Below are 25157 nucleotides of genomic sequence, written 5' to 3'. Positions count from 1 at the left end.
CACTAGCTTTGCTGGACAACTCCAATCAACTATGCGTCTTACTAAAATTATTACTTATCTGTTAAAAAAAACTTTAAAATAATATCATTTACTAATTGATATATTCAATGAAAGAAAGTACCTGAATGCCACTCCAAAACAAACACTAAATGCTCTGTTGATCATGCCACTCCAAAACAAACACTCAATGCTCTGTTGATCATGCCACTCCAAAACAAACACTCTTATCAATGTTACACTGCACCATCCATATCCTCATCACAAATTTCCAACTGAAAACTTCCAAATACCAGAGTATTAAAACATTTCGCAAAATTGATACAACACAATACAGTATAATACATTACATAAAAAAATCATCGATATATATTAACATTTTAACAGAAGTCAAAAACGCAAAATTTAGGTGTGAAATATCAACAATTAAACAATAGATATCAAATATTATAGGACACTATGGCAGAGATAATGTAAAGTATGTTTATTAAGCAAACCACCGCATTCAGTAAAACTCGCGCGTGTATAGTTACATAAAATAACGCGTAAAATAACGCAATATATTTTAACATTTTAGAGGACTCGTAAGTTACGACGCGTAAGCCTGACCAAAATCGCATTTAACATTTAAAAAATGATTGATCAAACCATCCCACCCCCTTCGTATAATAATTAAAATATCTAATCACATGTTTACATTTTAGTGGAATACACAAAATAAACAAGGAACACATTTTTAGTTTACATAGGTGGGAGACAATTCGAAAAATGGCGCGATGACCTGACCATAATCGCATTTTACATTTTAGCAGAATACACAAAATAAATAAGAAACACATGTTTTAGTTTATATAGGTGGGAGACATTTTGCTGACCTGACCATAATCACATGTTTTCATTTTAGCAGAATACACAAAATAAACAATAAATACATTTTTAGTTTACATAGGTAGGAGACAATTCATAATCAAATATTAGCAAACGTCCATGTAAGGTAAAAATCGCGTGTGTATAGTAACGACGTGTAAGCCTGACCAAAATGGCATTTAACATTTAAAAAATAATTGATCAAACCATCCCACCCCCTTCGTATAATAACAACTAAAATACCTAATCACATGTTTACATTTTAGCAAAATACACAAAATAAACAAGAAATACATTTTTAGTTTACAAAGGGGGAGACAATTCATATTCAAATATTAGCAAACATCCATGTAAGGTAAAAATCGCGTGTAAAGTTACGACGCGTTAGCCTGACCAAAACGCATTTAACATTTTAAAAAATAATTGATCAAACCATCCCACCCCCTTCATATAATAATTTAAATACCTAATCACATGTTTACATTTTAGTGGAATACACAAAATAAACAAGAAACACGTTTTTTGTTTACATAGGTAGGAGACAATTCATAATAAAATATTACCAAACATCCATGTAAGGTAAAAATCGCCTGGGTATAGTAACGATGTGTAAGCCTGGCCAAAATCGCATTTAACATTTAAAAAATGATTGCTCAAACCATCCCACCCCCTTCTATAATAACTAAAATACCTAATCACATGTTTACATTTCAGCAGAATATACAAAATAAAAAAGAAAAACATTTTTAGGTTACATATGTGGGAGACAAGTCGATAAATATCGCAATGACCTGACCAAAATCGCATTTTAAATTTTAGCAGAATACACAAAATAAATAAGAAACACATGTTTTAGTTTACATAGGTGGGAGACATTTTGCTGACCTGACCAAAATCACATGTTTTCATTTTAGCAGAACAACAAAATAAACAATAAATACATTTTAAGTTTACATAGGTAGGAGAGAATTCATAATCAAATATTAGCAAACGTCCATGTAAGGTAAAAATCGCATGTGTATAGTAGCGACGTTTAAGTCTGACCAAAATGGCATTTAACATTTTAAGAAATAATTGATCAAACTATCCCACCCCCTTCGTGTAATAACAACTAAAATACCTAATCACATGTTTACATTTTAGCAAAATACACAAAATAAATAACACATTTTTAGTTTACAAAGGGGGAGGCAATTCATATTCAAATATTAGCAAACATCCATGCAAGGTAAAAATCGCGTGTAAAGTTACGACGCGTTAGCCTGACCAAAACGCATTTAACATTTTAAAAAATAATTGATCAAACCATCCCTTCCCCTTCGTGTAATAACAACTAAAATACCTAATCACATGTTTACATTTTAGCAAAATACACAAAATAAATAACACATTTTTAATTTACAAAGGGGGAGGCAATTCATATTCAAATATTAGCAAACATCCATGTAAGGTAAAAATCGCCTGGGTATAGTAACGATGTGTAAGCCTGGCCAAAATCGCATTTAACATTTAAAAAATGATTGCTCAAACCATCCCACCCCCTTCGTATAATAACTAAAATACCTAATCACATGTTTACATTTTAGTGGAATATACAAAATAAAAATAGAAACACATTTTTAGTTTACATAGGTGGGAGACAAATTCGAAAATCGACATGTTGACCTGACCAAATAGCTTTTTACATTTAAACCATAATTAACCAATTCAACCCACCCCCTTCTAATAACAACAACTAAAATACCTCATGACATGTTTACATTTTAGCGGAATTCATACAAAATAAAAGAGAAATCAAATACAAACATTTTAGCAGAAATCACACAAGAGAAGAAGGACAGTTCCAAGTATGCATATATTGGCAAAAATCAACAACAGGACTTAATATGCATGTTCAAGTGCAGTGTGTTGCACAAAATCCGAAGAAGCATCGCGCAGCGAGACGAAATAAAAATCGAACGCGACGTCAACAAGCATTCAAAAATCACCCTGAATGCATTTCATTTCAAACAAAACTCACTTGCGTACACTAATTGGCAGACGTCAGATAAAAAAGAGGAATTCAAATAGCACGGTTCAAAATATATCATCACAAGAATAAATTACTTTACCAACAAGCACCGCCATCGTCCGCGTCCTGACCATGTTGATTTTCCCTCTAAAATGACAGCGCATTCACTACAACACACGTCAGACCATCACATGATCACGTGATAGGTAGTTCATGTAAAGCGGGAAAATGTCAAAAGAAAGTTGATTGCCTGACAATAGGTATCTTTCCACATTAGTTCACGTTTCGGCCCTTTCCGCTGTACTACGGACAAAAGATACATGTCAAGATATTAACAACTCGGCTTTATCCGACAAAACTTCGTAAAAAGATTTATTGAACTCGCGTGAGGTATTTTGAAAAACTTATTCACCGCAACAACAAAAAAATTCATGTATACACTATCGCGACCAAGTATATCACGGATTTATATTACAATTAAGATCCGTGATTATATGTAGTGATTTGACAATGATTTATTCCGTTATAACACTGAAAGAAGCAAAAGAGGCTTTACATGTGACATATTAAATACATTCCTTAAAATAAAAGGTCATTACATATAAAATAACAAAGATTGGGTAACTTTGCGTCGTTCAGTTTCCAAATCGAGTCAGATTCTTTTCAAGTTAAATCCTTATTTTGTTTGCGGTTGAAATAGAAAACCAAATTATTGCGCTCTTTTCATGGACTTAAATCCGTGCATTATTAGGGAAATACACACATTCTATTTTTAAAAGTAAAAGCGAAATTCCCTGGATTTTCCGTGAAACGGGCACAATTTCTTATGATTTCACGGACAAAAGGCCGATTGTCAATTTTTTTTTACACAACCCAATATTTTCTTAAAGACACATTATGACTCAGAAACGAATATTTATTTCCTTATTTAGAAGGGCATGTGTACATGTTTTAACAGAGCATGTTCGATGATTATTACCCGACTGACGAAAGTAGCGCTGAATGTTGAATCATTTGTCATTAAAGTAGCAAAATGTAAACAAAGCCGTAGTTTGACTCCCATACAAAATTACTGTTCGTGAAGTTATTCCAAGAAGCAAAAAGCTTTTAAGTATTCAATCGTTGCTGAGGCAAAATGTGCATTAAATGGCATTATCTATATTATTATATAGCAATGTATGTATATATGTGAATAGTAAACAGAATATTTTATTCCTCGACATCATTATAATACGCAGAACGTTAATTTCGTGCAAGGCGACTTAACATTGTTCTGTAGAAATCTACGAATTGATGATACATGTTGTCTTTCCGTTAGCTTACGTTGCTCTATCTGTTTTGTTACATATATCTATTCAGTCTGATTTTATTGACCTGTCAGTTATGAATACATCATAGGGCTCAATTAAATATTCGATCCCACTTCGGTTTGGTCCGTGTAGTTTACGAGAATTAATGTGGAGTATATTAGTCATGGATTAAGTAAGTCACGCCAGTTTAATGTGAAGGTTTTCGTTAATTCACAATAGGACAGTCGGTAAAGAGAATGCCTGATAATTGAGAGGTGTCCTTACTGTTGCCATTGTTTTAGTACTCTTTCTTTATTTTTGCCGTATATTTTAATGGAACAGACTTGTAGTGTGTTTTACGGCATTGAAAAGACATTTATTGATTTTAATCCGTTTTAATTTTAAACATGAATTCTTAAAAAACATGTTATTTAAAAAGAGTATATACGTAACAAATAGAGATACAAATTAAATTAAATTCCATCGTACAGCGTACATCTCACGGAACTTAACGAACATCTACCGAAGATTTATATACTGTGTGCATCGACCGTGTAATCAGTATGTAATTGACAGGTTAACAAGTAAAATGGTTTCCTGCGGGGAATATTTTTTGATGATATAAAGATATTTCGTTTAACTATCTTCAACATTGTTTGGGTGGGTGGATAAATAAACGTTTGTATCAGGAATATAGTTGACAATAATCGATCAATATAGAAGAAGGTCTTTGGAAACTGGTGACCGTTAATGACCGGAGAAGGTCGAACATAAAACAATTATTTCTTTTTAAGAAAATGATTAAATAGGCCTACCATTTTATGAATAATTCCGAGCAAAAAAAAAAAAAAAAAAAAAAGCAAACACACAAGTTTTCGCAGAAAACATCTCTATTTATTATGGCAGATGCCACTACGAATATTTTAATTTTGTAGATTTTCAGTATAAACAATTTATTGCTTGTAACATTTTGAGATACATATTAAAGAAACATTGTTAATTTTCAAACACATCATTCAAAGTTTTCCACCTTAAACGGTATTATAATTATAGAAAATTAGAAATATCACGTAATAGTTTTTTGTTCTTAATTAGGTGTAATTCTGACTTATTCCCTAGAGGATTATCCGTAACGTACCGGCAAACGGTATTTAGCCAGGTTTTCGAAAAGGTCAATTAACCAATCATGTACGGTTTACAGATCACATGCTCCTCCATGTACCGAAAACAGGTCACGTGCCCCTCCATGCCTCAAAAGTTAAACGCGTACCAATACCCTGCGGTCTCCAGACCACAGGGAATAAAACCAAACAATATTACGGCATTTATTAAAGCGAAACAAAACTTGCTCATTGGTCATTATTTACATATTAATTACCTGGGAGTTTGGACGACTTGTTTAATGGCAACCGTTCATGTACTGGATTGAACGAGTACAAATACCATTTTTAAGTGAAATGAATTCGGATTTTGATCCGTTCTGGCAAAATATTTTGATGGATCTGAATCTTGATTTGATTCGTCCTTTTATAAACCGAGCTCAGTTTATGGTAGTCAACAACAGCAACAAAAAACGGCAGTAAATTGTGTACAAAATAGACTATAAGCAATAAATAATAGGTGACGATAATGTAAAAAAAAAAAATACATTGATTTTATTTGTAGTAGACAAAATACCATTTAAGTTGTAACTTGCGTACGTTTGGCTATGTTATGACAAAAATCACGAAATAAATTACATTGAACATGGCTTTCAGCATGTGATTACATTAAACATCTAAAATGTCCTGAATTAATTAATAATTAAAACATGTAAACAAATAATCGTATTTATTTCTGAGGCTTAACGTGCCTTAAACAGAACTTTTATTAATTTTTCGCCTGCTGCCTACGCACGATTTTCTCGTGTATAATGATGCGAGAAAATCTTGCGATGCAAAAATAGACAACGGTTAGTTTCAGAGCATTTCTGCCATCATCAGCAGTCTCAAAATTACGTGTATGCATATCACGGCAGCAATTTGTCTCCGACCGAGCTAGTTTGAGTGCCTTAAAGATATACTATGCTCAAATTTGATTTTTGAAAATATTGATAATTGCTACACAGTCTCTTTGTATGTATAAAATAAGCAGGTTTCGGCTTAATTTAAAGTAGATATGTTATGTTTTGAACTCTACACACTACAGGTGGTGACAATATGAATATATAGTGTCATTAAAAAAACTGGCAGTTGTTTAAAGGAAAAGACCAACTTTACTTGACCCGTAATATGAATGCTGCTTCCCATACATAGTTTCTTCATTATTTAATTCAAATTAAACATATTCAGTAAGAAATTCATTGATTTCAATACATTTCTAAGATAAAAATATTTTACCAAAAGATGAGCATAGTATATCTTTAAAACATTTTCAAGAAAAGACACACTGGGTTGATATTTAAATTGATAATAATGGATGTGTTTGTGTATGACATAAATCCCTTCATTTATTTCAAACTTGTCATATTTTGAACAACAGCAATAAAAAATTCACCCTCTTTTTAACGCTGATGCGATCTCTTTCACCTGCTCAAAGTATTTGAGCCGTGTCATGACAATACCAACATAGTGCGTTTGCGACCAGCATGGATCCAGACCAGCCTGCGCATCCGTGCAGTCTGATCTGGATCAATGCTGTTCGCTATCAGTTTCTCTACTTGTAATATGGTTGGTAAGCGAACAGCATGGATCCTGATCAGACTGCGCGGATGCGCAGGCTGGTCTGGATCCATGCTGGTCGCAAACGCACAAAGTTGGTTTTGTCATGACGCGGCTCATTTTATGAAATTGGGAAACGAGTGCAAAGTTACCTAATTTTTTTTCATTGCTAACAATACGTAGTTTATGGCATCATTTATATTTATAGAAAATATTTATGATTTTACGTTAATTCGATTTACTCTGTTATACATTTTTTTTATAATTTTGAACAATTTTCACGTGCGTGTACGTTATATCACAGGTAAACGTCGCGTGACCATGACTTACACTATACCCCCGTTCACCCTCTACAACCCAAAACCCTTAAAAATAAATTTTATGGAAAAAAAAAATATTTCTCTAAAATATTATAATATTTAAGTCATAATTTTTTTTTTCATAAAATTTATTTTTAAGGGTTTTGGGTTGTAGAAGGGGAACGGGGGTATAGTGTAAGTCATGGCCACGCGACGTTTACCTGTGCGTTATATAAGGGGTATATGTATAAAAGCTTCACCCGAGGTCTGTATTTGGCAGAATAAAAAAAATGTTGAAATGACAGAAGAAAGCATACAAAATTCCCGCCAACCCACCCTATTTATGTTCTGTTTTATTTTTACATAGCCTTTTCTTAGTTTTCAGATATTTTCAGTTGATTGCATCATGACTCCGCCAAAATTCGAGACAGCCCGCATTCCAGCAGATGCTTTTTGCAAAAGACAAGAGAAATGATAATTCTTGAAATGTAATTATTCTGTAAAATACAACGACCTAAACGTTGTTGTTGTTGTTTAGAAGTATTTGAGGATAGAAAATGATTGTTTTACTCTTGGTTTAGTGAGCTACATATATAGATGGAAAGACATTAAATTTTAATAATTTCACGAGTTTCAAAGTTTAGCGTGAAATATATGTCTTCTCGAAACGTACATAATTTACAGTATAAGGGGTACTGGTCAGTTGTGCACGAGAAGATCGTATCTCTCGAGTAGCCTATCTATTGGGTTATAAATACGGAGTGTAGAATTTTATTCACTTCCATCCAAATAATTGCTAACAAAGTATACTTTCAAGTATTTAAATTTGTGGTGTGTTATTTGAAGTGGATTTTCTGAACATTCAAAACTTCTTATCACACATACTGTCAGTACGCTTTTTTCTTACAATACATTAGTTTTAGAAGGCTTTGTATCAGGTACAAGTTAGTAAAAAAAGAAAGAAAGAAAAAGGTTAATACAGAGATAGGATCTGAAATCAACATAAATAAATTGAAATTTGGTGTATGTTCCTTGCAGTCTTACGTTAAATGGCTTTCACATGAAATATTAGTATTGATTGTCTGTTCAAATACAAATATGCACATATTCTCAAATTAATGGGAGGTAACTCGTGAAACATTCACATACATTTTAAAGTAAGATTTGTTCCCCTTGGATAAAATTTTGGTGTTTTGCTCAGAAAATAAATCAGTCCTTCTATTAAAGAGACAATGTCCAAAAGAAGCTAGTTTCCGTTCCTAAAATAATCTATATTATTAATGTTGTTGGAGCTAAAAAAATTTTCAGTGCTTTTTTTTCTGGCGCATATAACACATTTATAAGCAGAATTCCAAAGATGTTAACTATTTTTCCTAATTATTTCATTTGTAACTTTTGTGTTGATATGTGCCTGGATTATATTGTTAAAGATATTTGAAATGAAAATTCCTTGGTATTTCTTTCCTTCATTTTTTCCTGTCCTACTGTTCATTTTTCAGAACTTTTATTGACCGTTTTAACATATTTTGACATGTTATAGGGATTTCTTTAAATTGCAATTTACTTATGATAGATTAGATTACTTGATAACTTTTTTAAAACCCAATTTTTACTTCCGAAAAAAAAAAAACACACACACTAATTTTTACTTCTGATGAAAATAAACAACAACAAAAAACTTGGCACTTGTTGCCATGGTTGCTTTAAACTAGCATGTCTTACTTTTACAATGTTACGGCCCATCTGTATGCCACAAAATATTCGGAAAAATACAATAAATAACAATAACATTGTTCATTAGTATATATAACAATGATTTTATTCATTAACTTCAAAATACACTGTTTATTAAATATATAAATATATTATTTCATATCATTATAAATAGGAATTTAATATTTTAACAAACATTTTTCAAATAAAGCATAAAGTTTTAAAAAAATGTTCAAAAGTTATGAGAATACAATGTATACATAACTAGAGTTATCATTAACATAAAATAAATAAATAATTTAAAGACAAACAATCTATACATTATAATGTAGAGATGTCTCTATAAGGCAGAAATATTCCAGTAAGTCACACAGTTCAAACAAATATGCCATAGCAAAAATGTGAGGAAAAAAAATATAATATAGAAAATAAAACAAGAGCTGTCACACTAACATGACCTTCAACTACTCTTGAATCTTGGTGAAAAGGAGTAATGAATGACTTTTCAAGTTAACAACTGGTAAAAATTCAGTAAAAAATTTATTGTAGAGTTATGATCTTGGGACATGAATCTACAGTTATGATCCTAAATGTATGTGGGAAGTTTCTAAAGAAACACCTTCAATGCATAGAACTTGAAAGTAACAACCTTAACCAGAATTACTATAAGTTCTTCAGTGTACAAGTCAATTACAATCCAAGCTACAGGTATGGGTCTTGGTTTAGTGATATACAATTAAGGTCCCAGAAGCATGTTTGAAATTTTAAGAAAATACACTAAGTTGATTTATGAGAAATGAAGATGCAGGCAAAACCTTAATCTAGAATTACTTAAAGGCAGTATATTAGTAAGTAGAAAGCATTAGGCCGAATACAGAAGGGGCTGTATAAATGTTCACAGCTCTACCCGAGATAAAAAAAACTCTACCACACCATTGTAATATCAATAATAGCTTGCTACAGTTTCAGGCAGGTTGGGCAAGTAAATCCTTATCTAAGCAACCATATATATCTACCATAATTTTAATGACCTTATAAATCTAGTTCTTAAACAACTAAAAAATACTGCACTCTGAAAAAAAAAATATATTCTAAACAAACATACCAAATTTTTAGTTCTAAAAAAATCTTCTTCCAAAAAATAGAAACAATAACACATACTGTATTCATTATTATAAAATTAACATATAAATATTGTTCTTAAATAAAAACTACTTATAGAAAGAAAAATAATACATATATGTATGGATTTCTGTGAGAGAAAAAAAATCACAATTGATATTGCAATAGGAAATAGAACAAACATGTGCACTGACAGGATTTCTAAAAAAATATTATTTCATTCTTAACATAAAAAGACAAATCTAATAAAGACTGACCTTGTAAATAACAAATATCAAGGAGGTAACAGCAGCAGGCAATAAATACTGGAGAAAAAAAGAGTTGTTCACCTTTAACCCTTACCCTATCAAATTTCATAACTGGACTTGTCAAGCTTCCATTTTTTGGACTGTCCATTATCAATTTTAGTGCTAGCATTAAAATGAAATTTTGAAGTTAGTCAGGTAACAGTAAAAAGCCTAATCAGACGACACACATGTACAGGCTGGTCCCTATACTGGTGGCAAAAGCTGTTCATTTTTCAGTTTCAGCGGGGAAAGGGTTGAAAATACATAAACTAAAACATGTGTGGGTCATTGAGTTTTATATTTGTTCCAGCTCAGTTACTTTCAATTTTAACATCCTTATAAACCAAACATTATAACACCTACAATATTTAGAGTATTTTTGATAGATTTGAATACTTTGAAACTGTTTTAAATCTATTATAATGTTTTCCTTTCTGTCACCATGGTTAATATCACCATTACCACGAGAGTTCAGTATGTAATAGATTCTTTTAAAATTTCGGAGTCTCTTGATTAATGTTAAATTTCATGAAATTGTAAAAATGCAATTTAAAGTAAAATTTATGTATTGTGAAATGAACAAAGAAAACAATTAACACATTGGAAACAGCACATGCAAACCACATTAATTACCAAAAAAGATGTCAAGATAAATAAAAATAATAGCCCTTAACACAGTAGAAATATGGTAATAAATACTGCAAAATCAGTCATTAATCGCACATAACATGTAAATTATTACTCAAATCTTAAATCTTTTTACTATTCTTAAAATCTTCATACATTTTTCTCAAGTCTAATTTTCTTCAAATATTTTGGCTCATCTGCAAGTATGCAGCTTTAATGTATTGTATATAGAATATCATTATGTGTAGACAGAACTTGTGTGTCTATTTGTGACTTAAAAATCTACAGAAGGACATCTAAGGTTTTCCTGAACTTGTAAAGCTGGGAAAGAGTCATATGACCTTCACAGTATTGGTATAACTTAAATAATAAACAAGTTTTAATGAGTTACAAAACTCTAAAAAAATGACAACAAAATGGTCAAATGCTTCACTTGAGCATTCAATGAATTTAAAACTCATAAAGAATTCATATGCTCTAATAAGCTATTAAATTAAACAACCAGGAGTAAATCTTTAACAATCACAATAACATGTTAACATCTTCATTACAGCACTCAACAGCAGCATCTGTTTTGTCTCTCAAAATGATGGAAGTCAACCAGAAACATTGCCCCCAGTATCAACACCTTCTCTTTCACTGTCAAATCTGTTGTATCTAAAATAATATTTCATGCACATAATATATATAATGATTATCTACAATTAATATTCAATATATTAATTTCAATTAAGATAATGAACAAATATGTGTCAGTCTGTCAGAGTTCCAATGAGAGTTTCACGGAACATGCAGATTGGATTGGTTTGTTCCTCAGCCATGCAATACAAAAAGGCATAACAAGTGGTAATAGAAACTCTCTTTCTTGGTGTTCAGCTAAACAATATGGGACTAAGCTCTTTTTATACCAGTAGATGTCATCACAGGTGTTAAAATTAATTATGAAAAAAAACCCTTTTCAGAAACCACCATCATTATCACTGTCTTCATCATCACCTTCATCATCATCATCACCACCACATCATGATTATAAATATCATATAACAGAAAATCTTTCAACAGACCTTTCCTTTAAAAATATACTTTTTAGCTCTTGTTAAAAAATGATTTCAAAAAATGGGATGACACAAGCCATACTAAAAGTTTTTCATGCTTAAAACACAAGAATGAGTGACTGAGGAGAAATGTTCATAGCTTTAAGACAAAATTATTTTTTAAAGAAATTCAATGACCCTTTAATACATAAAGAAAAATGTTAACCAATCACATATACTTACATGTTATTGTAAAATCATTAGTTCTTCCAATACAATCACTACAATTGGCCTGTTTCACCAACTCTGCAACTTTATGTCCATTTGTGTCTCTTATCTGAATAATATAAACAATTTACTTTTAAACAATGGCATTCTATAACTACACAACAAATACATAAAATATTTTACAAATCATTTACAGTGATCTTAGATATACATGTACAAATTAATTTGAATACCACTTCAGAATGTTTTAGTAATTACTTTAATTTAAACAACTCATTGCATACATGTACTTTTGTACTTTTGTTATACGAGGGAGCAGGACCATGAACCCAAGAGGGGGTTAAATCTACTGGCTGAGTGGCAGACATTCTAATTTTCCTTTTCAGCATTAATCTAAACATAAATAAGACTTAGTTACAATCAGACAGAACACTTGCTTATTTGACAGTAACAATAATGTGTTTAATGGAGAAATTTGCTTAAGTTTACAAAGAGTTTAAGTTAATATTCATGAAAAATTTATGTTGGAATCATGAATCTTAAGCAATGAGGCATTGACTAAGAATTACAAGAAATCTTGTTAACATGCATGTAGTTTCAAAATAATACCTCCAGTGCCTGTAGAGACATAGATATTGCACACAAATCCTTAACCAGGCTGGGCAAGTTGACTTCCAAATAAAAAGAAAGCCTCATTATTCTTTGAATAGTCAAGCTAATTTGTAGCTTGCTTTGAGTAATGTATGGTTTTTGTTTGTTTTGGTTTAACGGTAAAACTGACACATTGCTGGTCAAACTGCACCAAACACTATAATAAGTAGGCCTAAATTGTCTGCATTTAACAAATTAAACAAATGACAACTATACCCAATTGTAAAATATATTTCAATAATAAGCTAGAAATGTGTCCATAGGAAAAAGATGCCCAAACATTCCACTGTTTTGTCAGTCCACAGAGGGACCATCAACTGACTGCCTGACATAAACACAAGGACAAATCTATATCTCCTTTCCCCCTGCTGAGTGGGGCCATAAAATTTAAAAGTGAAAAGTTTTTACACTTACATCAACATGGCTATCACAGCATAGTAAAGATTTACAAGTTTGACAGGCAAAACTGAGGGAATACATCACTTCATTGTCAGCACCTAAAATATCATATGTCGGCAAACAACACGTTCTCCTGAAAAAAAAAATATCATTCCATTAATATATTTCAACCTTAATCACACTAGAAAGTACAATCCTTACAGTCCTGAGTTTGTTAAATGGGCTTGCCCTGCTTTCAATTTGGCACATTCCATTGGTAATGAAAGCGATTTCATTTTTTCAAAGAACTAAAACTTACAACAGTATAGATCTTAGTAAGTGTTCATTACCAGCCTGGGTATAGGCCTTGCAATTTTAGTTTCTGCATTTTAAGGTTAAAAGTTATACTGTATTTTAGTTTTCTTTAGGTTGCACAGCAGGATTAGAACTATCATTTTAAGTAGAAGTGCATATAATTCAGGAGGGTTTTTTCGCGAAATAAAGATCACACCAAATATAAACTGATTTATAGTAGCTTGAACCAATGAATTTAGAAACAACTTTACTACATACAAATCAAACTCTATTGTAACAAGACAGTTGTTTGAAAGTCAGAATTGGATACAGTATTTTTATATTTAACTATATATTATAGCCTTTCAACAGATACCAGTCCATAATGCTACATATACATGTAAATATGGTGTTTTATAAGAAAATGTTTTAGGAATCAAACATTTGCTGGCTGCGTGGGTTCAAACCCTGTCGGGGGAAAGCTTTTGTTTTCTTGAGCAAGAAATATTACACTTATTACTAAGTACAGGTAAGTTAAAGGAACGGATTCAAAAGTGTGTCTTTAAGCTTACATCTTCCTTTATAATACAGCACATTTGTAATGTCGTTTTTTATTGGATAACCTTGATATTATTACAATTTTATACACATGGCTGTTGTAAATTCATGAAGAAATCTTTTTTTTCTCTGCTGTTTAATAAATTTCATTACAAACATTACAGACAGGTTATATGGCCGTATAAAAACGGCTGTTTGCAATATAACCATAGCCTAGCCCGTCAAAAATCTTTATAAGTAATATCATAATCAAAAATGAAATTAATTCTGAATAAACTAATACATTCTCACACTGTGCACATTTAATTAGGTTGTAAGAAATACCTATAACTGTAATGCTATTTTTAAATTTTCTTATTCACTTAGCACTTTTTGCTGAAAATTATATAACAAACTCAACTTCATATATGGTAGTCTGCAAAATTTATTTTTGGTAAATGATTTGAAATATCTTAAATTCCTGGTCAAGTTATGTGTATACCTTTCTTTTATTGTTCCAACTGTAGAGCCTGGTGGGGTTTGAACCTCTAGAGTGGGCAGAGTGCAGCAGATACCGCACGATCCTCTAGAACACGTCTGTGGTCGCACCACTTTAATAATGTCAAACATGTCATCATCACTGAACTTGAGGGCAAATCCTCGGGCGGCACCCATTATCTGTCTGGCATAACATTCAGATACTGAAAGTTTCAATTCAGACTAGTAGCATAGATACATATAATGTGGCATATAAAAAATATTGCCCTTAAAAATATAATATTAACCCTTTTTTTATGTTGTTTTTTTTAAAGACCAAGGGGTATCTTCATTTAATCAATCAACCTATTTTATCAATATGCTTCAATTGAATATAAAATGAAATCATAATAAAGTGGGCCCCAATAAATATGATTATATACAAAGTAATATAATACAATTATGCTTTATATAATCTAAAATAAAAACTGGTGGAAACATATGGTGACATTCTATGACATTCCAGTATATAAAACAACAGCTGATCATTATTATCAATATACACAACCTTCACCAAGGTGACTGATTAAATAAACTCATATATAGATTATCTTCATTTGATAAATGAAACATATTTTCTATCTAGTTGGGTTCATAAGCACTTTGACATCGTCATATAGCAACATTTAAACTTTGGTGATAAGTTCATTATTTTAGGCATTGTGTATATATTATTTTAGGTACAGAGTTCATTATTTTAGGCACCGTCAAACTAAACCACCAACCTTTTATGTTTAACCTTAACCTGCTAAAACCAGAATGATAAACCTTTATCAACTGTATACAGCTCTTTGGTAGCTCAATTTTTGTATTTTGATATTTAAATCCCTTGAAATTCAAATGGGCTAATATCCATTACAAAAAATATTGAGTAGGTCAACAGCTGAAAAATGAAAACGAGTTAATTCTAATTACCTTCTTGTACATAGAATAATTGGTCTTCTTTATCATCAATATAAACGCTGTATCTACATGGCCGGTTAAAACAACAAAGCACCACTGAAATAGAAAATATAAAAGATACAGAACATCAAATAACTTAAATGCATCAAACCTGGAGCAAGATAATTAACTTGATCTTGCTTGCCACCACAACTGAAAATGGCAGCCATATTCTGTGAGTACCCATTATGTAGAACAAACACAATTTTCTACATCTCAAAATACCAATATCAAATTAGATCTAGTAAAAAGAAGACTTTTTCACTACTTGTGACAGGCCTTTGCCCTTCAAATCTGGTAAAGGCCATGCCCTGTGGTAAAAGGATGTTAACATTCTTGCTTAATGACCAAATTAAATGTTAAAAATATATGGTACCTGCCATTTTGGTGCAAAACTAGACAATCACACTGACCTGATACTGCAGGAACCCAATGGAAGGTAAACATTTTAGCAACATAAAACTTGTGTGTTTTGTTTAAATGCTGCTTGCTTTGAGAAAGAATGAACTTCTGACTATGATAAATCAAAATTAAACATGCATAAAATGTACCAAACTAAAGGAAAAGAGAACTGAAAGTAACAACGCATCACTCCCTAATAGGTTAAAATAATTTATTAATGTCGACTAGTTTTTATATAATCACTATGATCTTCATTATGACAATATAGGTCAAAAATATTCTCGTAAAGTATTACAAATATTAAAAAATGTCAGTCAGAAATTTTGATTTACAGAGAAAAAAGTCAAATAACTCAAAGCTGACATATATCTCTGCTCATCCCTATCTTTTTTAATTTCAATAAATCACTACAAAATGACAAACATTATATCATTAAACTTGTTTCAGGCAATTAGTCTTAGGAAAAGTTGTTTTCTCTATAATGTATCTATTGCAACAGGACAAAGACTAATAAATTGTCTTCAAGTCCTTACTAGGATAAATATCTGTCATTTTTTTAAAAAATACAATCATTTCAAAGTTGCCAATGGCAACCCATACTTAGCTATTTTCTTAAAATAAAACCCTGATTATTATTTATGCTTTTGAAGGCTGTAGGAAGACAATTCCAAAGAAATAATGGTTCTTTAATGTGGATAAAGTAAAGCACCAGTACAAATGTCCTCAGTATAAAGTCTTCCCCCCCCCCCCCAAAAAAAAAAAAACAAAACAAAAAAACAATTACATTTAGTGCAGTGTAATCATTTTAGTTGGAGAAGTAAGAAACTTTTGGACTACAAGCTATCTTTTCAATTTTAATCTTTGTATCTTTTTGGCATTTATTGAAAAATCCCCTGGTTTGTATAATGCAGAAAAAAGGGACCAGAGGCCTTGGATTTGAAGTAAGCAAAAAAAAAGGCACCATAGGTAAGCAGAAAAATGGACCAGAGGCCTTGGATTTGAAGTAAGCAGAAAAAGGGACCAGAGGCCTTGGATTTGAAGTAAGCAAAAATGGACTAGAGGCCTTGGATTTGAAGTAAGCAGAAACAAGACCAGAGGCCTTGGATTTGAAGTAAGCAGAAAAAGGGACCAGAGGCCTTGGATTTGAAGTAAGCAGAAAAAGGGGCCAGAGGCCTTGGATTTGAAGTAAGCAAAAATGGACTAGAGGCCTTGGATTTGAAGTAAGCAAAAATGGACTAGAGGCCTTGGATTTGAAGTAAGCAGAAAAAAGACCAGATGCCTTGGATTTGAAGTAAGCAGAAAAAGGAACCAGAGGCCTTGGATTTGAAGTAAGCTGAAAAAGGGACCAGAGGCCTTGGATTTGAAGTTAGCAGAAAAAAAGACCAGAGGCCTTGGATTTAAAGTAAGCAGAAAAGGGGACCAGAGGTCTTGATTTTGAAGTAAGCAGAAAAAGATACCAAAGGCCTTGGATTTGAAGTAAGCTTTGATGCTCAGCTGAGCTAAAAAAATCCCCACCTTGATCAACTGGTATAAATAATATCTCTGTATCTTTTTAAAACACTTCAATGCCTCACCTTAAAAAATCACGCAATATATCAAAAGATAAATCAAAGTACATCAAGTTATCAGTCTGATATTCTGTATATTAATATCGCATTTGGGACTTGGGAGTATTAACTTTACAATGCAGATTTTAATTTCAGATAACTTTTGTCATCTTGCAGATATCTAATTTCCCAGTAATAGGATTTTAATATCACATTCACCATGATCAATCAGTTTTACTCTACATTTTTGCATCAAAGTAAAAAGATAGATTTTGCTTATTGTAATAATGTAAGATTTAGCGTCACCAGTTTTAATAGTACATGTATATTAACTGTCTTTATATGACATGAATGTAAGACATCTAAGAATGTATCTGCATTTTTATAACTGAAGTAGGCCAAGGCCTTGGCCCTTTGACTTTGGGAAAAATTATCACTAAAATTGTTAATTTGGGAAGTAAAAAAGCAGGAGTAAGTTTAATTTTTTAGGAAAACTGCATTATTTTAAAGAAAGTTTCCGTTGGGAAGGAGCCTTTTATAGGCCTCTCATACCTGTGAACAGTAGAAATATTCTGTGTTTCTAAACATTTATTTATTTGAATTTATTTCAGTACTATATATATCTAGTAAATCCTATGTTGTCAAATATAAAACAAAAACTATTTTGTAGATAAATAAAAGTTATGTTGCTACAGTCATTTACTTCATCCTATCATTAAAAACGGGAGGGATGATGAAAGAAAGGACTTACAAAATAAACAAGAGCGATCAGGGATCATATGTGTCGCCTAATGTTAGACAATTTAGCACTTGTACCTTTATGTTGCGGCATCTTTGTATTGTGTAGAAAGAGAAAAAAAAATAGACAAGCAAAAACACTTTTTTTTATTCAAGGGCTAAAAATCTGAACCTAAAACAGCTTTTTTACTTCCCAAATCAGCAAATTTAGTGCTAATTTTCCCCAAAATCAAGAGGTCAATGCCTCTTCCGTATTAAGATGGAAAGGCCACTGATCAAAGTTCTGCTGAGGTAAAGTAACTTTAATGACTACTAAAACTGTTTATTGAAACCCGACTTAATGATCTTTTTCCCTCATCAGATGTCAATGTTAAATGCCAGTAAATAAAGATTAAAGCTGTAATCAATAGAATAATTATCTTTACAGATACTGGTGCTTTTGAAATAAATAAAACCATTAGAGGGTAATATATAATGATCTTCTTCTTCTTCTTGTCGTTCGCCCTTCTACAACGTCACCCCAGCCACAGCGATGAAATGTGCAGTCTTCTGGAGGGCCTCAAGGTTACCGTAGAGTTTCTCCTCCAGTGGGGTGCTTGCTGGCCACACTTTTTTTCGCAACTGCTCTAAATGTGGGCATCTTTGTAGTAAATGTTCTGCCGTTTGATTTTCCAAGGCACAGGAGCATAGAGGTGATTTGGACAGCTTTAGCTTATCATGCATGTGTGCGTTCAGCCTGTTGTGGCCAGTGCGTAGCCTGACAAGCGCTACCTGTTCAGCTCGGGTAAGCAGATGGTAATCATCTTGTGCTGTCTTTGGCTTCATCAGTGCCTTTATCAGCGTAACTTTCTCCTCATGCCTTACGGTGTTCTGTGGTTGGTCTCTTTTGGCACCTAATTTGGCTAAGCTGTCTGCTTGCTCATTTCCAGGGACTCCGCAGTGGGCTGGAATCCATTGCAGTGCCAGCTCTCTGCCATGGCTAACATGGCTTACAGCTCTGGAGAGTTCTGGTAGCCGACAGTTGTTTAGGGCCTCAAGAACAGACAGGGCATCTGTAAGCACCACCACATGTGAGCAGTCTTCTTGCGACTCTTCAATAAGAGTAATAGCCTGCATTATAGCTTCAACTTCTGCCCTGTAATTTGTGCAGTGTTTTCCGGTTGGGCAACTATTTGTCTCCGTTTTTCCTCCTGGGTACACAATGTAAATGCCAGCTCCCCCATCTTGGACAGCGGCAGTTGCTGAGCCGTCTGTATATACATAGGTCCAGATCTCTTGTGGGAAGTCCTCATGTATCATAGCTTGTGTTAGGGATTTCTTGGTCATCTCGTCCTGTTCCCCGGGTGATAATTGTGGGACAGTAGTGCGAATTTGTATGTATGACAGGTCATGTTTCCATGGCTCTGATAGGTCCTCCCTACCGAGAGGAGTGATTGGAGGTCCAAGTCTAGGGCTGTATTTTTTTACTAGCTGCTTGGATTCATGTATAAAGCTGCTCCTTCTAAGACGATTCTTAGTTAGACCATGCAATTTGTTTTTCATGGGATGGTCTGGCAGATACTGGTATTTTGCCACTTGTATCATCGTTTTTTCTTCTCTTCTGTGACCAAGTGGTGGAATAGCGGTGAGATCTTCCATAGCTTTTATTGGAGTCGATTTCATTGCTCCAGTGATCACACGCAGGGCTTGGTTTTGGACCTTGTCAAGCACTTGCTGGTTTGTCTTCGCAGTTGTATATATAATGATGAATTTTGCAGAGAAATATCAGATGCAATAGTATTTTATATGATAAAACCTTTGAGATATTTACCATTTAAATGCCTTTGTGGAAACTTGCCGCAAAGTATTTTATATAATGAATATTCCTTTTATTCCATTAAATTGACATATCTATTAGGAGGCATTCATTTGAGGGCTAATGAATCTTTTATAATAAACAGAGTTATCTTATATGCTGGTGCTTCTGATAAAAAAACAAAACAACCCCCCCCCCCCACAAAAATGAAACAAACAAAACAAAAACAACAACCATCCAAGGGAAATTTTAAAATTCTTATAAATATCAGATGAAATAGTTTTAAATGAAATGATAATTAAAGTATAATTATAAAGCATATCTACAAATTATTTTTATTTTAGTGAAATTTTAAAATTGTTCAATTTGTTAAAAAATAATGTTGTCAAGTGACTGTGTACAAAATGACTTTAATAATCTAGCTAAAATCATCTACTTCATACAGAATTAACCAATAGCATGTCACAATATGCCAGAACAATCTTTTAAACTCAGGTAATAACATAAATATGGTGATAAATATAAAAAGCTTTGTCAAAATTTGTATCAAACATGCAAAGTTTCAATTTGACTTGATTTCTAAAATTACAAACATCATTTTCTCAAGTTTTAATATCTTAAAAACAAGAAACATGGCAATGCCATGAAACCAGGTTTTCAATTATCACCATTGTAGATAAATATGTTGTATTTGAAATACAAATACAACCAACAAACAATGTAACTATGTGCGATGTAACACAAAACCCCGACAATATGCGCCAGGGCACTTGATGACAAAGCTTCTGTGAAAGTTTGGTCAAAATCTGTTGAGAAATGTAGGAGGAGTTCAGCACAGAAGAAATTTTTCACTATATATTCTATATAAGGAAAAAAAACAAAGGGCCATTATTAGGTCAAAATATTATCCAATCGCCAAACCAAGACAATATGCGCCAGGGCACTTGATGACAAAGCTTCTGTGAAAAGTTTGGTCAAAATCTGTTGAGAAATGTAGAAGGAGTTGCGCACAGAAGAAATTGTTTACGCCCGCCACCCGCCCGTCCACCTTTCCGCCCGCCCGCCGACATACCTCAATCTAATAACCATTTTTTTCCTTCGGAAAACCTGGTTAAAAATCAGTTTAATCATTTGGTGGTGTAAAACATATAAAAGCGGTGTCTACTGGTTAAGGTGTCTGCCTCTGGACCCAGAGATTGTGAGTTTGAGCCCTAGTTGTTAATGACCATGTTTCCTCCATTGACACCATTACTAATCAGTTGCAGAGTGGCGTCATGTTTGAGAGGGTTACTTGCTAGACTAGTGATCTAAGAATTGCTGGTCGCGTGGGTTCAAACCCCTTCAGGTGTTCAAGCCATTGTTTTCTGTGAGCAGGAAGCTTTACACTCATTGCTTAGTATTGGTTGGTTCCAGGAATGGATTGGAGAGTGTTTCAATAAGCTTATAGTTTCCAACACAAACAAAAATAAATTTGTATAAACTAAACTAATCACTTCCAGGAAGCGAACATTAGAGTGGTTCAAGCTTTCATCATAATCGTGAACTTAAATAAATTTGCTAAAACTGATTAAAAACAAAAACTCCTACTTTTTCAGAATCTGAATTGAACTTGGCATTAATGTTTTAATATCTTTTAAGACCTTGCAGGCCTTTATCAGAAGCTTTAACATTTCATTGTGATAAAAAGTGTAATTTGCCTGGAATTATATCCAAAGAAGATCAATTTTATATGCAGTGTGAAATCAGATAAACCTGTAAGCAAACTTGCCCAATTCAATAATGAATTTCAATTGATATAAATAGAACAATATAAAACTTTTAATAAATGATATAATTAAATTCTCTCATTTATGTGAAAAATAGCATAATTTTAGATATTATATACTGGGTTCTATATACATTTTTTTTTGAAAATCTTATGTTTACTGGCTTCCAGTGCAGACAGGAATAGCTTGCATAAGGTTAAAAATGTAAATGGCAGTAACTATGCTTACAACAACCTCGATTTAAGCACTTGATTAATTCATAATAGTCTGGTATGAATGATGCCATTAAAAGCATGTGTCTTGTCATACACAGGGGATGTAAACAGTAGAGAATCCTGTCTGATATGCAAGAATGTACTTCCTGAACCAACCAATACTGGACTATTGGTGTCATATAAGTAAACATGGTTGTAACAAAAGCAGGACTCTAACCTATAATCCCTGCATTGAGAGGGCAAGGTAGACATTAACCACTATTCCACCCCACTTCCCTTAGATATATTGTACAGAGTTGCAATTAATTTCAAAAGGCAATTGAAGTTACAGCACTTCTAATCTTATTTTTAAAATTAGACATCAATCCAGATGCAAATAAATCTTTTGTTGAGATAGTTTCTTGTAAGCTTTTTTTATGAATTTGTTTTACCTTCGGCAGAATCTATATGTTGTTTCACAGTGACTTCTGTAGCAGTTGACAGTAATTGTAAACTTGTTGGTAAATCTGTTTTCACCTCAGAGTGACCTCCCTTTATATGAGATGGCTGTTCTGTGACAACAGCCATAATGCATCATTGCCTAAAATAAAAAGATTTTTTTTACAGGTTTGAATATACATGTTACAGACTTAGAGCCAAATGAGTTATTCCCAATTTATAATATAGTGTCAGATCTTTCTAACAGTTTCTGAGGAGATGTTGTTAATTTGAGAAAAAAAGGAATACTGTACTGGTCGGAGAGATAACTCCGACGCATAGATAACCCCGACACTTGATAAATATAATTGTTTTAGCTTTGTTTTTCAACAAATAAGCACATGCTCACCTAACAGTATAGGAACAGGACAGAATGTGATGATTTGTTATAATTTGGTAGACTTTTTAATGTTTTTCAAATAACCTAAACTTTTTGTAGGCGAAAACTGCTTCAAAACGTTCTTTTTACTAAATTACAGTAAGGTAGTTAGAAATGTATTGACCACAGGCCACTAACTTGGGAAAGATTTTTGAAAAATTGTTTAAATGTTTACAAAAAATAGATAAACCATATAAGATGTAAAAATAAATTATTGATGCTGATTTTCCAGTCATTTTTTACTTAAAAATTTAAGTGTCGACTTTATCTACTGTTGTGGGGTAAAAAGACCATGTTTTGTATACCTCATTCAATACCTTAAAGAAGTACCAGATTCCATTTTCATACATAGTTTTTGTGGTGTAATGTAAAGTCTTTGAACTGAACTTTGTTTAGGTGGTTCAATATTTAAAATATACTGGAAGATAATTAAAATATTGCAAATAATATGTGATTAGTGTCGGAGTTATCTCTCCAACCAGTAGTGTTCTTGACAAGAATTCTGAAAGTCATTGAAACATATCAGGACAAAATTACAGAAATTTATCATTGAAATAAATATATAATGCATTTTTTTCCTTTAACTATAAGAAACCACAAAAACATGTTTGTATTTTGGACTTGATAAAATGATTTGTTGTTTAATTGGAAGTAGTTTTTTCACATATGAAAAGAAAAGTAACAAAATTGCAAGCTGTTAAAGAGGTCTTTGAAGTATTGACATGTTAGCAGGACCGATTTACGTGTAGATAAATATGCCTTTTAGCCAAATTATAAATTTATTCTGTCTCTGCCTACCTATCATGTACCCACTGTTGTTATGACTGCAAACACTTGGCTTTTCATTTGCAAGGGAGGCTCTCTTGCCAATGCCAAATATGAAGTGGTGTTATTAGTTTTAAAAACACCCAGGATGGTCATCTGGTCAAGATTATTATGATAATGTCGAGATCTACATCATACAGGAGCTTGATATTCTGTCAATGAAAAAAATTAACATCAAATAAATACCCCCATATTATTTTTATTGACAGAATATCAACCTCCTGTAATCTATGTTACTTAAGCTGTTTAGCCTAGGTTACTAGTACATGTACTACTACAGTATCCTAGTGACATAATACTAACCTCATGGACACACCCAAACAAATAAAATATATCATATAGTGCAGTAACTTTACCACAGTTCACATAATTCTAAACTAGAAGAATTCTCATTTGAGCATTTCACTCATTGTTTGCTAAAAAAAAATTACAATAATGAAAAAAACGTACCTGTATCTATTCTGTTTTTGTTGACGTATAAATGGAGAGACCTTCTCCAGGGGGAATAACTTTTGTTAGTTACTGTGCTATCTGATTCTCATTCTGCGGGAAGCGACGATGTTTATTTTACCACAGGAACTTGAAATTCTATCAAATAACCTATATTAATTATAATATCCAAATATACCCCCTATATACTATAAAAAAACACAGGAACTTGAAATTCTATCACAATTAACGATAATATGCAAAATATACCCCTATATACTATAAAAATAGTATATAGGGGGTATATTTGGATATTATAATTAATATTGGTTATTTGATAGAATTTCAAGTTCCTGTGATTTTACGATATCGGTACGAAGTCAATTTATAGTGTCCACAAATAAAAATTAAGCTTTATCCTATAAGTACCTTATCTCACACCCAACCTTTTCTCAAACCTTTCATTCATGAGCTGTTATTTATTTACTAGAAGTGACTATGATGTCCTCAACTTGTGTGCATTAAAGACATGTCTGCTGCTGTTAAATTAAAACAGTGCATGGTAAGTAATATTTACATTAAATATCTTATTACTTAGCATAATTTCATACAAATTGCTATTACTTTTGTAAGTCCTCTAAATACACCATTAACTATTTGTTAAATTGATTATTACAGTAGTTCAAGCAGGTACCTGCATCCTGTAGGGTACTTCATTGTCATGTGATAGTCATATGATAATCACTTTATTGGCTAAACTAAATAGTAGAATTTCAGAGATACTTGAAAGGGTTTGAGATTAGGTTCTTTCTTTTAAGAGGCCATGTCAGTTTTATAAAAGAGGGTTGTGCTTTTCAAAGATGGAAAAAGAGCTTTTTTAATTGTTGAATTTCAGTCAAATTTTACAGAAATGTTACATAAAGATTAAAGTGTACATATGTAAAGAATTTTGATAAAGATTTATTCTTATTTATACTAAAAGACCTCTTGAATGCTTAGAGGTTTGAGAACTGGTTTGCCCACGATAATTACTCTACAATCGCTATGGATAGCATATTAGCAGTTAACGTTT

General features: G+C 32.4%; 1 protein-coding gene across 2 annotated transcripts; it reads right to left on the bottom strand.

Annotated features, from left to right (window-relative positions):
• Window positions 1-10980: 10980 nt before the first annotated feature.
• On the bottom strand, window positions 10981-24221 carry LOC132726028 (phospholipid scramblase 3-like). Of its 2 annotated transcripts, none has more exons than XM_060711272.1 (7): window positions 23630-23772; window positions 22407-22555; window positions 15486-15569; window positions 14536-14734; window positions 13239-13356; window positions 12189-12282; window positions 10981-11568 (listed from the first exon to the last, which is right to left on the bottom strand). In XM_060711272.1, the coding sequence occupies exons 2-7, from the start codon at window positions 22540-22542 to the stop codon at window positions 11468-11470; spliced, it is 732 nt and encodes a 243-aa protein (XP_060567255.1). In that variant the 5' UTR covers window positions 22543-22555; window positions 23630-23772; the 3' UTR covers window positions 10981-11467. The 2 variants fall into 2 exon arrangements, with proteins under 2 accessions (XP_060567255.1, XP_060567254.1); XM_060711271.1 differs by lacking the exon at window positions 23630-23772 and adding an exon at window positions 24107-24221 and having other exon boundaries at window positions 10982-11568.
• Window positions 24222-25157: the final 936 nt, after the last annotated feature.

Source organism: Ruditapes philippinarum, unplaced genomic scaffold, assembly GCF_026571515.1.
Source record: "Ruditapes philippinarum isolate M1 unplaced genomic scaffold, ASM2657151v2 ctg5374_1_1_1_1, whole genome shotgun sequence".
Classification (NCBI taxonomy): domain Eukaryota; kingdom Metazoa; phylum Mollusca; class Bivalvia; order Venerida; family Veneridae; genus Ruditapes; species Ruditapes philippinarum.
The sequence above is the reverse complement of the archived record's forward strand: the minus strand, read 5'-3'. Positions and strand labels throughout refer to the sequence as shown.

What these genes read in the sequence shown, in the direction of transcription:
- LOC132726028 (XM_060711271.1), bottom strand. Translation starts at nt 22,542, where the DNA reads ATGGCTGTTGTCACAGAACAGCCATCTCATATAAAGGGAGGTCACTCT. An exon ending in GCTGTGATAGCCATGTTGAT is followed by an intron (nt 12,283 to 13,238) that starts GTAAGTGTAAAA and finishes TATATTATTCAG; the next exon opens with ATAAGAGACACAAATGGACA. An exon ending in TAATGATTTTACAATAACAT is followed by an intron (nt 11,569 to 12,188) that starts GTAAGTATATGT and finishes ATATTATTTTAG; the next exon opens with ATACAACAGATTTGACAGTG.